Source organism: Hyperoodon ampullatus (genome assembly GCF_949752795.1).
Source record: "Hyperoodon ampullatus genome assembly, chromosome: 15".
In the NCBI taxonomy this organism is placed as follows: Eukaryota; Metazoa; Chordata; class Mammalia; order Artiodactyla; family Ziphiidae; genus Hyperoodon; species Hyperoodon ampullatus.
Genome location: NC_136928.1, coordinates 70341486 through 70354182, shown reverse-complemented (window position 1 = coordinate 70354182; position 12697 = coordinate 70341486). Strand labels below are relative to the sequence as shown.

General features: G+C 49.6%; 1 protein-coding gene across 1 annotated transcript; it reads right to left on the bottom strand.

Moving 5' to 3' along the window:
• Positions 1-7015: 7015 nt before the first annotated feature.
• On the bottom strand, positions 7016-12696 carry LOC307064250 (sphingosine-1-phosphate transporter MFSD2B-like; the record flags this gene model as incomplete). Its single annotated transcript, XM_079720730.1, has 11 exons — positions 7016-7040; positions 7850-8020; positions 8409-8552; positions 8910-9019; positions 9226-9306; positions 9617-9700; positions 10130-10251; positions 10368-10458; positions 12303-12433; positions 12523-12601; positions 12652-12696. 11 exons carry the CDS (start codon positions 12694-12696, stop codon positions 7016-7018), a joined length of 1083 nt encoding a protein of 360 aa, XP_079576856.1.
• Position 12697: the final 1 nt, after the last annotated feature.

Here is a 12697-nt window from a genome sequence, read left to right as displayed (position 1 = left end):
TAAGGAAAAGTACCATTGCTTGAGATACAAGCTGAACACTCTGCTTTTTCATGGTGTACTGTTTTTACATGAAAGTGATTTACAGACAACTAGTTATTCAGTCTTGGATATTCTGCAGACATTTTCTCAAAATGTATGAAGTAAATCTGACACTTCAAGGGAAACAACTTACAGTATTTATTGCAAATGATAAGATACGATTTTATCAACTTTGTTAAGTGAAAGTAAGAATTTTGATAACCTGCCATCATGCACTTGACAGCTTCCCAAAACTTAAAAGATATTTCTGATAGGATTATTGTCATATTAATAACTATACCTTTAAGTTTAAGATTCCATGTTCAGATTCTCAACTAACTTTTCTTTTTAATAAATTTATTTTTATTTATTTATTTTTGGCTGCGTTGCGTCTTCATTTTTGCACGTGGGCTTTCTGCAGTTGTGGCGAGCGGGGGCTTCTCTTCGTTGCAGTGTGCATGCTTCTCACTGCGATGGCTTCTCTTGTTGAGGAGCGCAGGCTCTAGGCGCGCAGGCTTCAGTAGTTGTGGCACGTGGGCTCAGTAGCTGTGGCTTGCAGGCTCTAGAGCGCAGGCTCCGTAGTTGTGGCACACGGGCTTAGTTGCTCCACGGCATGTGGGATCTTCCCAGAGCAGGGATCGAACCTGTGTCGCCTGCATTGGCAGGCGGATTCTTAGCCACTGTGCCACCAGGGAGGTCCCTCGACTTTTTTTTTTTTTTTTAATTGAAGTACAGTTGATTTAAAATGTTGTGTTAAGAAATTCCCTGGCCGTCCAGTGGTTAGGACTCTGAGCTTTCCCTGCTGAGGGCACAGGTTCAGTCCCTCGCTGGGGAGCTAAGATCCCACAAGCCACGCGGCATGGCCAAAAAAAGAAAAAAGTTGTGTTAGTTTCAGATGTACAGCAAAGTGATTCAGTTTTTTTATATATATATAATATATATAATATATATAATGTATATAAAAATATATATGATATATATAATATATATAAAATATATGTGTTATATATTTTTTTCAAATTCTTTTTCATTATAGGTTATTACAAGATAGTGAATATAAGTTCTCTGTGCTATGCAGGAGGCCCTTGTTGTTTATCTATTTTATATGTAGTAGTGTGTATCTGTTAATCCCAAACTCCTAATTTATCCCTCACCCCACCTTTCCCCTTCAGTAGCCATAAGTTTGTTTTCTATATCTATGAGTCTGTTTCTGTTTTGTAAATATATTCACTTGTATCATTTTTTTAGATTCTACATATGTGTTATCATGTGATATTTTCAACTAAATTTTTTTTTTTTTTTTTTTTTTTTTTTGCGGTACACGGGCCTCTCACTGTTGTGGCCTCTCCCGTTGCGGAGCACAGGCTCCGGACGCACAGGCCCAGCAGCCATGGCTCACGGGCCTAGCCGCTCCGCGGCATGTGGGATCTTCCCAGACTGGGGCACGAACCTGTGTCCCCTGCATCAGCAGGCGGACTCTCAACCACTGCACCACGAGGGAAGCCCTCAACTAACTTTTGAGATACTACCACTTACTACATTTTGAGGTAGTATCTTGGAAAAGCTATTAAAATGCTTTTTGCAACTACATATCTGTTTGAGGCTTGATTTTTGGTTTTTTTTAATGTACTTCAATCAAAATGCCATATCACAGCGGACTGAAGGCAGCAGCAATTATGAGAATCTAGCTGGCTTTTCGAAGTCAGACATTAAAGAGATCCCTTTACTCTACTTTGCCTTAAAATTTTTTTTTAAATATATTTTTTATTTATTTAATTTGGTTGCACTGTGTCTTAGTTGCGGCAGGCGGGCTCCTGAGCTCTGGCATGCAAACTCTTAGTTGCGACACGCATGTGAGGTCTAGTTCCCTGACCAGGGATCGAATCCGGACCCCCTGCATTGAGAGCTCGAAGAGAGTTCTTTAGTTCTTCAGACTGAAGTCTGAAGGGCTTAGGTTGAAAAATAGCAGCCCGGTTCCTCCATGGCCATGATATCTAATTCCCAGAGGTAATCACTACCCAGAGGTAGTCTTAACTATTTCTTCTTGTATAAAGACTGTATTTGTAAGAATATACTAAAAATGATAGTTCTTGAGTTTTTAGTTTTTTCAAGTTATGTCTTGACTTTTTTAAAATAGAAAATGAGAATTTAGCTCTTATTCTTCCTTCCCCTCATCCCCAAACCACCTCCTCTCATTTGACTAACATAATTATATCATAATTTGGGATTAAATCAATTATCATTGTTTATATCTTTATGACTTTGTAAATACTGTCCAGCATCACTGAGTCATATAGTGTGTGATGATAGTTCTTTTCCTGACTGCCTTTTAAATTTTCACTAGAATTAGTAGTTTTTTCCCTTCCATATTGCCTTTATTTTCTTTGTGGCTGTCATTAATTTATCCCTGAACTCTGATAGAAGGCTGTATCTTTTTCCAGTATGTTTGAACATATTAGATAATTTTACCAGTTTAATTTTTTCTGAAGGACAACTGTGGTGAAGCCCTTCTTTCTCCGATGTCCTCTAGGGGAGTTACACTGCTGCTGCCCTGGAATCTATGATCCTGAGCACTTTATTTATCTCTCCTCTCACTTCTGGTGCACTGAATTCTGTGCCTCTCCCAACCCCTACCCTGTATGTTTCCACTTTTATGAAGCCAGTCTTGAGGTGTTTTATGCAGAAAGTGCGGGTAAAAAGAGTGCGTGGGAAATGGATGGCTTAAAACCTTGCGCACCTGAATTTGCCTTTATTCTGCCTTCACACATGATTGATAGATTGCTGTTTTGGCATCTGAGCCTGTGTGTGTGACATGTTTTTGCTCCCTGCAACCTATTAGAATCTTTTCTTTAATCTCCTCATGTTCTATGGGCCTTGGTATAGATTCTTTTTCATTCATTCAATACAGAAACTTGTAGTTTACTCTTCTAGGACATTTTCTCATGTTGCTTCTCGATATTTTGCTCCCCTCTGTTTCCTGTCTCTCTAGAGTATTTTTACTTAGATAATGGATCTCTTGGACTGAGTCTCTTATTGTTTCTCCTGTTTTCCACCTCGTGGTTGTTTTGTTCTATTTTAATTGTACTAGTTCTTCCACCTTATATTCAATCCCTTTGTTTACTTTCCATTTTAAGTTTCTAAGAGCTCTTTTGCTCCCTGAATATTCCCTCCTACTCCCGTTCAAACATCCTCTCATATAAGTGTATTAATTATCGTGTTTGCATTTTTGTTTTTAAGCTTCTTCTGTTTTCCTCAGTGTCTTTTTTTTTTTTTTTTTTTGGCCCATACAGCTTGTGGGATAGTTCCTTGACCAGGGATTGAACCCCGGGCCCTCAGCAGTGAAAGTACCGGTCCTAACCACTGGACTGCTAGGGAATTCCGCTCCTCAGTATCTTTATGTACTCTTTTCCTATTTGTTTTGTTCTCATTCTTTTCTTTTTTTTTAATTAATTTTTATTGGAGTATAGTTGATTTACAATGTTGTATTAGTTTCTGCTGTACAGCGAAGTGAGTCAGTTACTTATATACATATATCCACTCTTTTTTAGATTCTTTTCCTGTATAGGTTATTCCAGAGTATTGAGTAGAATTCCCTGTGCTATACTGTAGGTCCTTATTAGTTGTCTGTTTTATATATGTGTTAATTCCAATCTCCCAATTTATCCCTCCCTGCCACTTTCCCCCTTGGTAACCATAAGTTTGTTTCCTACATGTGTGACTCTATTTCTTTTGGGTAAGTAAGTTCATTTGTACAATTTTTTTAGTTCTCATTCTTTTCTGTGAGTACCATGAGAGCAGAGTCTTGGCAGTTTGGTTATAGGTAAACAAAAAGAGGTAATATAATATAGTGGTTAAGAGTATGGATTCCAACCCCAGCTCCACCCTTACTGACTATGTGATATTGGGCAATTTAATTAATCTTTTGTGTTTCTAATTTCCCATCTATAAAAAGGATAATAATACCCACCTTGTGTGGATTTTAGGAGGATTAAATAAATACATGTAGGGAAAGTACTTTAAACAGTGTTTGGTACATGTAAGTGTACACACAAGTGCTCTCCCAGGTAAGTACATAGACAGACAGACAGATAGATAGGCAGGCAGGCTAATAATGTATGGCATCGTTATTGTGATTGTTTTCCCTAACATCTTAGTGGAGTGTCTGTTACATATTAGGCACTCAATAAACATATGCTGAATGAATAAATGCTAGAGACAAGGGAAGGCCTCTAATAGTCTATTTTCCTAAATGGTTTCTTTTTTTCTTTTTTTTTTTTTTCTTTGCGGTATGCGGGCCTCTCACTGTTGCGGCCTCTCCCGTTGCGGAGCACAGGCTCCGCACGCGCAGGCCCAGCGGCCATGCCTCACGGGCCCAGCCGCTTTGCGGCATGTGGGATCCTCCCGGACCGGGGCACGAACCCGTGTCACCTGCGTTGGCAGGCAGACTCTCAACCACTGCGCCACCATGGAAGCCCCTTAAATAGTTTTTTATAAGTCCTTCTGTGTTCAGCCTGAAGCATCTCTGCATCCTACTGTATTTCTGAACCTTTCTGTATTTCTACAGTGACTTCTTTGATTCAATGAGTGAATAAATAATGTTCTTAGGAGATGATCCACAAGATGTTGAGAGATGAAATATTGATAACAGTAACACTGATAGTTTATATTTGAAGGAATAGCCATTAATTACTCATAGTCTTTTTTTCCCCCTTTATTATTCTTAATATTCAAGTCATTTCAGAGTCATTCTCTAAACTGTTGAGAAGTCTGTTCTGGACAGAAAGGTTTAGTGTCCTTTTAGACAGGGCATAGAATATTTTTGCAAATGACCTCTCTTAAAGAAGATTATTAATGAATTATTTTAAAATATTATTCATTATGAACCCTATTTTATGTATACATTATAATTTTTGATATTTTACATTTGAAGCTTGCTGTTAAGAATGGTATATTTAAAAAATTTGTAGCTGTGTGCGGTGGTGGATGTTAACTACACTTATTCTGTAATCATCTTGCAATAGATATATATATCAAACTATTATGTTGTATACCTAAGACTAATACAAGGTTATATGTCAGTTATATCTCTATTTTAAAGAAAAGATTGATACAGAAAATATACACTGATAGAAGAATGTTTCAAGGGGATTTTAGTTTATTAGTACACTTCATTTATTAACATGTTGCATCTTGTTTCTTACTGCTTTGCAGGCATATGTAAGTATAAAATTATGGAAAAATGGATTCACAGTCAATGATGATTTCAGAAGTTATTCTGATGGTGCAAGTCAGCAGTTTCTGAACTCCATCAAAAAAGGGTAAGCAGTCTTTGTAAATAGAGGGATATTTATTTATTTATTTATTTATTTTAAATTACTTAATTTATTTTTGGCTGTGTTGGGTCATCATTGCTGCCCGCGGGCTTTCTGTAGTTGAGGAGAGTGGGGGCTACTCTTTGTTGTGGTGCGTGGGCTTCTCACTGCGGTAGCTTCTCTTGTTGCAGAGCACGGGCTCAAGGCGCGTGGCCTTCAGTAGTTGTGGCACGCGGGCTCAGTAGTTGTGGCTCTCTGAGGCCTCTAGAGCGCAGGCTGAGTAGTCGTGGCGCAACGGTTTAGTTGCTCCACGGAATGTGGGATCTTCCCGGACCAGGGCTCGAACCTGTGTCCCCTGCATTCGCAGGCGGATTCTTAACCACCTTAACTGTGGCTGATGGGCCACAGCCAGTTTCAGTGACATCAGGCACCCTCCCCTTCCCTCCTCGGGACGGGGCTTTCCCAGGAGGTGGGATGAGAAGGCTGGCCACAGGCAAATTTTACAGACTCAATAGAAGTTAAACCCTTTAATTTGTTTCTGAAAAAATAAATCTCAGTGGATCTTTCTTCCCCAAAGACATGGCCTCTAGAAAACGGTGGTTCCTGTGCTTTTTTTTTTTTTTTGCTGTACGTGGGCCTCTCACTGTTGTGGCCTCTCCCATTGCGGAGCACAGGCTCCGGACGCGCAGGCTCAACGGCCATGGCTCACGGGCCCAACCGCTCCGCGGCATGTGGGATCTTCCCAGACCGGGGCACGAACCCGTGTCCCCTGCATCGGCAGGCGGACTCTCAACCACTGCGCCACCAGGGAAGCCCCCTGTGCTTTTATAACATAAACTTTCAGGGGACTTCCCTGGCCGCCCAGTGGTTAAGACTCCGCACTTCCACTGCAGGGGGCACGGGTTCCATCCCCGGTCGGGGAACTAAGATCCCCCATGTGGTGAGGCACAGCCAGAAAAACAAAAAGATAAACTTTCAGAAAAATATTTCCACAAAAGTAACTTTTGTTCATAAAAATGATGGATCTTCGGTGGCTCAATATCAGTCAGTGTCCGCTTCTAGAAACAGTGTCATCCACTTAGCTGTACAAAGGGAAAGAAACACCTCATGCCCTGCTCAGTGTATCCCCACCACTGGCCCCATTCGCTCCCTCTGGGGTCTTCTGGCCTCACTGCATCTGTCTCTCTCCTAATTGGACATCCCAGCATGTCCGTCTGTCCCCACTCTGCCCACTCACGTGCTATCAGCCTCTCTCAGACATCCAGTGGAACATCAGGGGAAACGAGTTCTGTGTGTCTGTCCTGTCAGGTAGCTTTGCCATCCAAGCAGGTTGGTGGGCCTGGTGCTCCCACAGGAAGTCTGCAGACCAGGCTGTTAGGGGCTTCCTTTTTCCAGGAATAGTTGCTGCTGGTATGCTTTCCAGGTCACAGGTTGCCTGGAGCTGGGTAGTCAGGGGCACAGGCCTATCTGAGATGTCCTGCAGTCAACAGGCAAGACATGACAGGTGGGGGTCCTGGAGCCCAGGCCACTCCCTTCAGGAGAGTCACCGAAGACGCCATATCCCAGGGGAAAAGACAGGTCGTGTGTAAACTGTGAAGCAGGGGTGCCGAAGGGCTGAGAAGAAAGGGGGACTTGGAGTCCAGAAGACGCTGCTCCTGCCGCTCCAGCTCACACGAGTCTCAAGTTCAAGCGAGGCTGTAGCTGGTCCTCCTGTCGGAAAGGGAAGAAGCCAAAGGGAAGGAGGAGGTGGGTGGTGCCCCGTGGAAGTGTCAGTGGCTGCTCCTTGTCTCTCTAGCAGCTCCTCCCCTTCTCAACCCCGTGAATGAAGCTAAAACCCTGTTCTCCTGAGTCCCACCAAGCAGTTCCCCATCCACCTGTTATTCCCCGAGTGTAGCGCATGAGCTCAGTAAGATGGGCTGGAGTCCCAGGCCGTCCACAGCAAGCAGTGAGGGACCCATGACAAAGCCACTTCCTGCCTATCGTGCGTGGTCCTCTGTATCTACATGGACTCGTGTTTGTAAACGCATGAGCGTCGGCAAAAACGTGGACAAGGCTCGTGAACGTCTGCTGGACCAGACGTGTTGATACTGCAGCGCCTGCTTGGCCTCAGGCTCTGGGCTGAGCTCTTGGGACGCAAAAATGAAGAAAACAGACCCAGCTTTCAAGGTCCCCCCAGTCCACTGCGAAAGCCAGACAGTGAGCAGATCACCCTCGGGCAGTGGGATCGGTGGTGGTTCGCAGGGGGAAGAACAAGGTCAGAGAGAGCTGCTCGGTGCAGCCTGCGGCGGGGAGAGCGGGAGACGGCTCCCAGGCTGGAGGGTGGTGCCATCCACCGGGACCGGGGCACAGCAGGAGCAGCGATTGGGGAAGAAGATAAATTCGGTTTGCGGCCCATTTAGACTGACTGCCATGCTTGTGGGACATCAGGTGGAGGTGACCAAATGAGAGCCGTGCACATCTGCATGCCTCCCGGGCGTTGGCAGCCCTCCTGTGTATACCCGTGTGCGAGAGGTGCCTACCTCCCAAGGGAGCGGGAGCTGTTCCGACGTGGCACCTTTGGAGTGCGGCCGACCAGGAAGATGCACAGACCGATGAGGATCAAGCAGGTGGGCATGGCAGCGATGAGGACTTTGAGGGTCACCACTACCTGTTCCGCCTGCTTGCAGGCTCCTGGCTCATACCCCGCAAAGCTGGGGAAACACCATCCAATGCATCCAGCTCAGAGCCTGGCTTCCTGACGGAGGGGTCCCAAATGCCCAACCACCACGCTATCCTGAAACTTGGATAGTTTCCTGGCCACATCAGCCTAACTATGGGGGACGGAGTGTGAGGGAACAAACAGACCAGGGAGGAGTTCAGAGAAAGCTGAGAATGTGGGAAGCAGAGGCTTCAGAAGGGGTACAGCCACCAAGAAGGGCCCCTTCCAGTCATTTGCACAGAGAAAGCTAGGGTGGAGGTTCCCACACACCCTCCGGACCCACGGGTGACCCCTGGCTGGCTAAGGTGGGGGACTCTGCCCTCTGCTTCCCACGCCGCTAGTCTTTTGTGCCTCTGGTACAGCCCAGCTCTGTGACTCACTCCAGGCTGAGAGTGGAGATGCCCAGGGCGCCTGCACCTGAAAGCTTGGTGAAGAAGATATAGGATGAATAGAAGATGGTCTCCAGCCCTGGGCCGTGCTGGTGCTGCAGCTGGAATTCATCCACCACATCTGGAAGCATGGACCTGGGGGAGGGGGCTGCAGAATTATCCCTTTTATCCTCTCAACAGCCACCAGCCCAGGAGCTCTCTGGGGACAGAGAGTGAGGCAGATTCACCCCTGCGTCCCCGCTGCCCAGGACCGGCCCACAGAGTCAGGCAATATTTCCCCAACACACAGCTGTCCACCATTCCTGCCGCCTGGCGCTCTTTCGGGAGGGCTCCACAGATGGCGCTGGCAGCCTCCATCTCCTGCAAGGCGGGGAGGGCCCCTCCCCAGCGCAGCCTGTGCACAAGGCCTGGGACAGCAGGTTGATGTGAAGGAGGGATACCCAGTAGGAAGGACGTGAGGCTCCCACTCCCATTTCCCTTCACCCAGCCTACCAGGGTAGCAGCAAGGACACGGCAATGCTCACGCCAGATACAAAGGCCACGACGTATGCCACGGGTGCTGTGGGCACAGCAGCCAGCAGGATTGCAAATGGCACCATCCCCTAGGGAGACAGACACACTAGCTGCTCCCTCCACCTGCACCAGCCCCCCTCAACTGCTCTTCGATGCACACACCCACCGCTCTACTGATGAGCCCCTGCGCCTGGTCCCCTGCTAGGCACTGAGCACTGCCGGCCCCCAGGAGGCTCAGGCTCCAAGGTCACTGCCCCCCAATATCCCTCCAGGCCTTGCTTCCTGCCTCACTCACAAAGATCCCGAAGGCCGACATCCTCTTCCCAAATCGCTGCAGAACCCACTCCCACATCGGGGTGCTCAGCACTGCCGAGACCTGTGAGCGGACAGAATCATCCCAGCCCAGGACACGCCACCTGCGCCTGTGCCTGTGCCAGGCCCTCAAAGCCCTGACTTTTAAGAGGGACCCTCGACGTTGACCTTGCCCCCTGGCTGGAAACAGTGGCTGTGAACTTTATGACCCTGGCCCCAATTCCACCCTCTGCTGAAATACAGGTGACCAAGACCACAGCAGAGTCCAGAACACTGACCACCGGAAGTCCGGCCACGTGTGTCATGGCAAGGGTCACACATCCCCAACTCAGGCCCCCGAGCGCCCTTGCCTCTACCGCCCCAGGTCCCCTCACCAGGATGGTTATCACCAGGCTCTGCACGTGGTCATGGAGCCGGGAGGCGTGAGCGCAGAACAGGACCAGGTAGTTCTGCTCCACCTGAGCAGGTCGACAGGAAGTGGGCGTGTATGGGAAATGGCAGAGACGTGGACGTCAAGGGCAAGGCCAGGGTCTCAAGTCTGGCCTCCCCTTTGGGACCTCAAGCGTCCGGTTCCTGCCGCCATCACGCAGTCCCCTCCCCAACGAAGGACGCGTATCCCTGACACACGTATAAATGCCATTCCTAGTCCCCCTCCCCGGCACAGCTGAGAACCACCCCAGACAGCGTCAGCTTCCTGGTGTCTGGGCCCTGACCCTCCCCAGCCCCACAAGCTCTAGGCAGGTTTCTCTCCTCCCAGCACCAGCCTCGCCAGGCGCTTGCCAGCCACTGGTTTCTCTCTGGTGCAGTGGGGACGAGAGACACCTGAACCTACGCAGGGTCAGTATGGCCAGAGCCAAGCCAGTGGGGATCAGCCTGGCCAGAGGTACCTGAACGGCTGCCGAGATGAACAGGAAGGAGATGACCAGCTTCAGGTAGGGCGGGTGCCGGACTGTGAGCCGCAGCCCAGCCAGGAAGCTCAGGCCCTGGCCGGAGCCTCGGGCAGAGGCATCTGCAACACAGGAAGGGGACATCTTGGCTTGGTGGAGTTCAAAACCCAAACCCACGCCCAAGAGGAGCCCGGCCGCAGCTTCTGCTTCCCCCACCCTGCCTGCACCCCGCACCTACCCGGTCGCTCCTTCACCCCCAGGCAGAGCAAACTACTGCACACGGGGTACGTCACAGCAACCACAGTGGCTGCCGTGCAGTAGAGACGAGTCTGTGGGACAGGACAGGACCTCAGTGGGGCTGATGTCTCCAACCCACGGAGGTGAGGATACCCAGGGGCCGGGCAGGAGTACGTCCCAGTGGGAGCACAGGGACCCTCAGCCCAAGCCCAAGGATGCGGGGTGCCCCTCCGCCCCACCAGCCCAGCAGGACAGGCAGATCTAAGGGCCCAGAGTGGTCCTTCTGCTGGCCCTCTGCCTCCTGCGGGCATCCATGCAGCCATGGGTCTAAACCCCCTTCGCCTCTTTTTTTTAAGCAAACGTTCATTGGGGCTGATTTCTGCGTGCTAGACCCTGTGGTTACGGTGATGAATAAGTGATCCTGTGCATCCACAATAAGGGGCTTGGAGTGGGTGGGGAGACAGATCCAGGAGCAGACAGTGTGATGCATGATGACGCAGATAAATGTCAAAACCAGAACGGTGCTACCTAGCATTCAGAGGAAGACACATATGTAATAAAATACATTCAAGGCATGCATGGGAGTAACAGCCACCCAATTCAGGACAGGGGTTGCCTTTGGTGGGGGGAGAAAGAGGGAGATGGGCAGGGCTTCACCAGTGTGGATCCAGCACAGTTGCACAGGGTCCCACATTCAGAAGGCACTGCACTTGGGAGTTAATGCTCCGCTGTCTTGAAATTCGTGATGATTTTATCTATGAATTTGTGTTTTGTAAGTGAAGTCGATGGAACAACAGAGCTGGAACTACCAAGAGGCACCTGAATGCTTCTCGCCTTGGCTCACACGAGGCTCCGCCTCCCGGGAGGGGTTCTCAGCCTCCTGCTCCCTACTTCTTGGCATCCCAGGCCCTGCCCAGCTCCTGCTCTCCAACCCAAGGCCACTGCCACCCTCTGTTCCACCCTCACCCAGACAGTGACCCAGTAGCTTTGGGGAGGGCACTTGTAGAGGCCTCAGTGGGGCCTAGGCATGGAAGAGGGGAGGGTGAATCTGCAGGTCGCAATCCCTCTGATCCCAGGCTCATAGCACCATGATGGGGTTTGAGGGCAACTGGGCAGAGTCTCTCCCCGACCCTGACTCAGGCAATCCCTAGACCGGGGCAGTGGGCCATGGGAAGGGGAAGCTGACTTCCCCGCTCTCTCTGGGGCTCTACAGCCTCACTGTGCACTGTGCTCAGGCACATTCTGTAGCCGGGCTACCGATGGGTCTGGGGATGGGGGGGTACACAAGGACTTCATTGTAATGTTTCCTTACGGGTGGTGAACCATGGGTGTTGGTGGTATTATTCTCATACCATTAATTCCCAAATGTTGGTGGAGGTGAGTGATGTCATTTGCTTAAGGAGAAAGGGCTGGGGTGTGGATAGAAGATGAACTTGATGGATAAATAGAGGCACGTCCCCTAATTGCTGAAAAGGGACCTACTTTGAGGAGACACGAAGGGGTACTAGCCCTTTCACACTGGGGGTGGGGTTGGCGTTGGCAGTCACCCGTTCAGGGATGGGTAGGACTGGTCATAGGTCAGGTTTTGCCCAGGGCTCTGCCAGGACACCAAACCGTTCTGCTGTCTCTCTCCCCTGTCCCTGCCTGTGGCCCTTCCCCACCCCATCCCTTCTCTGGGGTCCGCCTCCTCCCCTCCAGATGGCCTGCTGATCTGTTGTCTGACTCCATGTTTAGAAGGCACCCAGCATAAGCAGATTTAGCAGGGAGGACGGAGGGCATGGTCTCAGCTTCAGGAGCAGGGAAGGAACGAGAGGGCATGGTGTGCAGAGCTGAGCCCCCAAACCACCATGAAGAGACCTGGGGGAGAAACGGCCCTGGAAGAAACAAGTGACCCGAAGCAGGGGTCCCAGTGGGTCTGGGTAGCCTGGGCACTCACCACGTTGGGGGAGATGGACACTTGTCCTGGGAGCGCAGTCTCCTTGCACCTGTGGGACCCGTGGGCACCAGACACGATGAGTCCATGGACAGTGGCTCCCATCAGCGTCCCTGCCATCTCCAAGGTCATCCCTGGGACACAGCGTGGAGCAAGGTGACAGCTGGTGGGGCCAGGGGGAGATCCATCCCACCCCACGCCCCCCACGCCTGCCTGCACTCACGGTACACGGTGGCCGAGTCCCGCTCCCTGGGGCTGGGGGTCAAGAGCATGGTCAGTGCAGTGTAGGGCACCTGGAAGAACTGAGGCACCGGGCAGAGTTTAGGATGGTGCCTGCCACCAGACTGCCAACCCAGGCCAGCAGCTTCCTGAGGCCAGGCCTGCGCCAGGCTGGCATG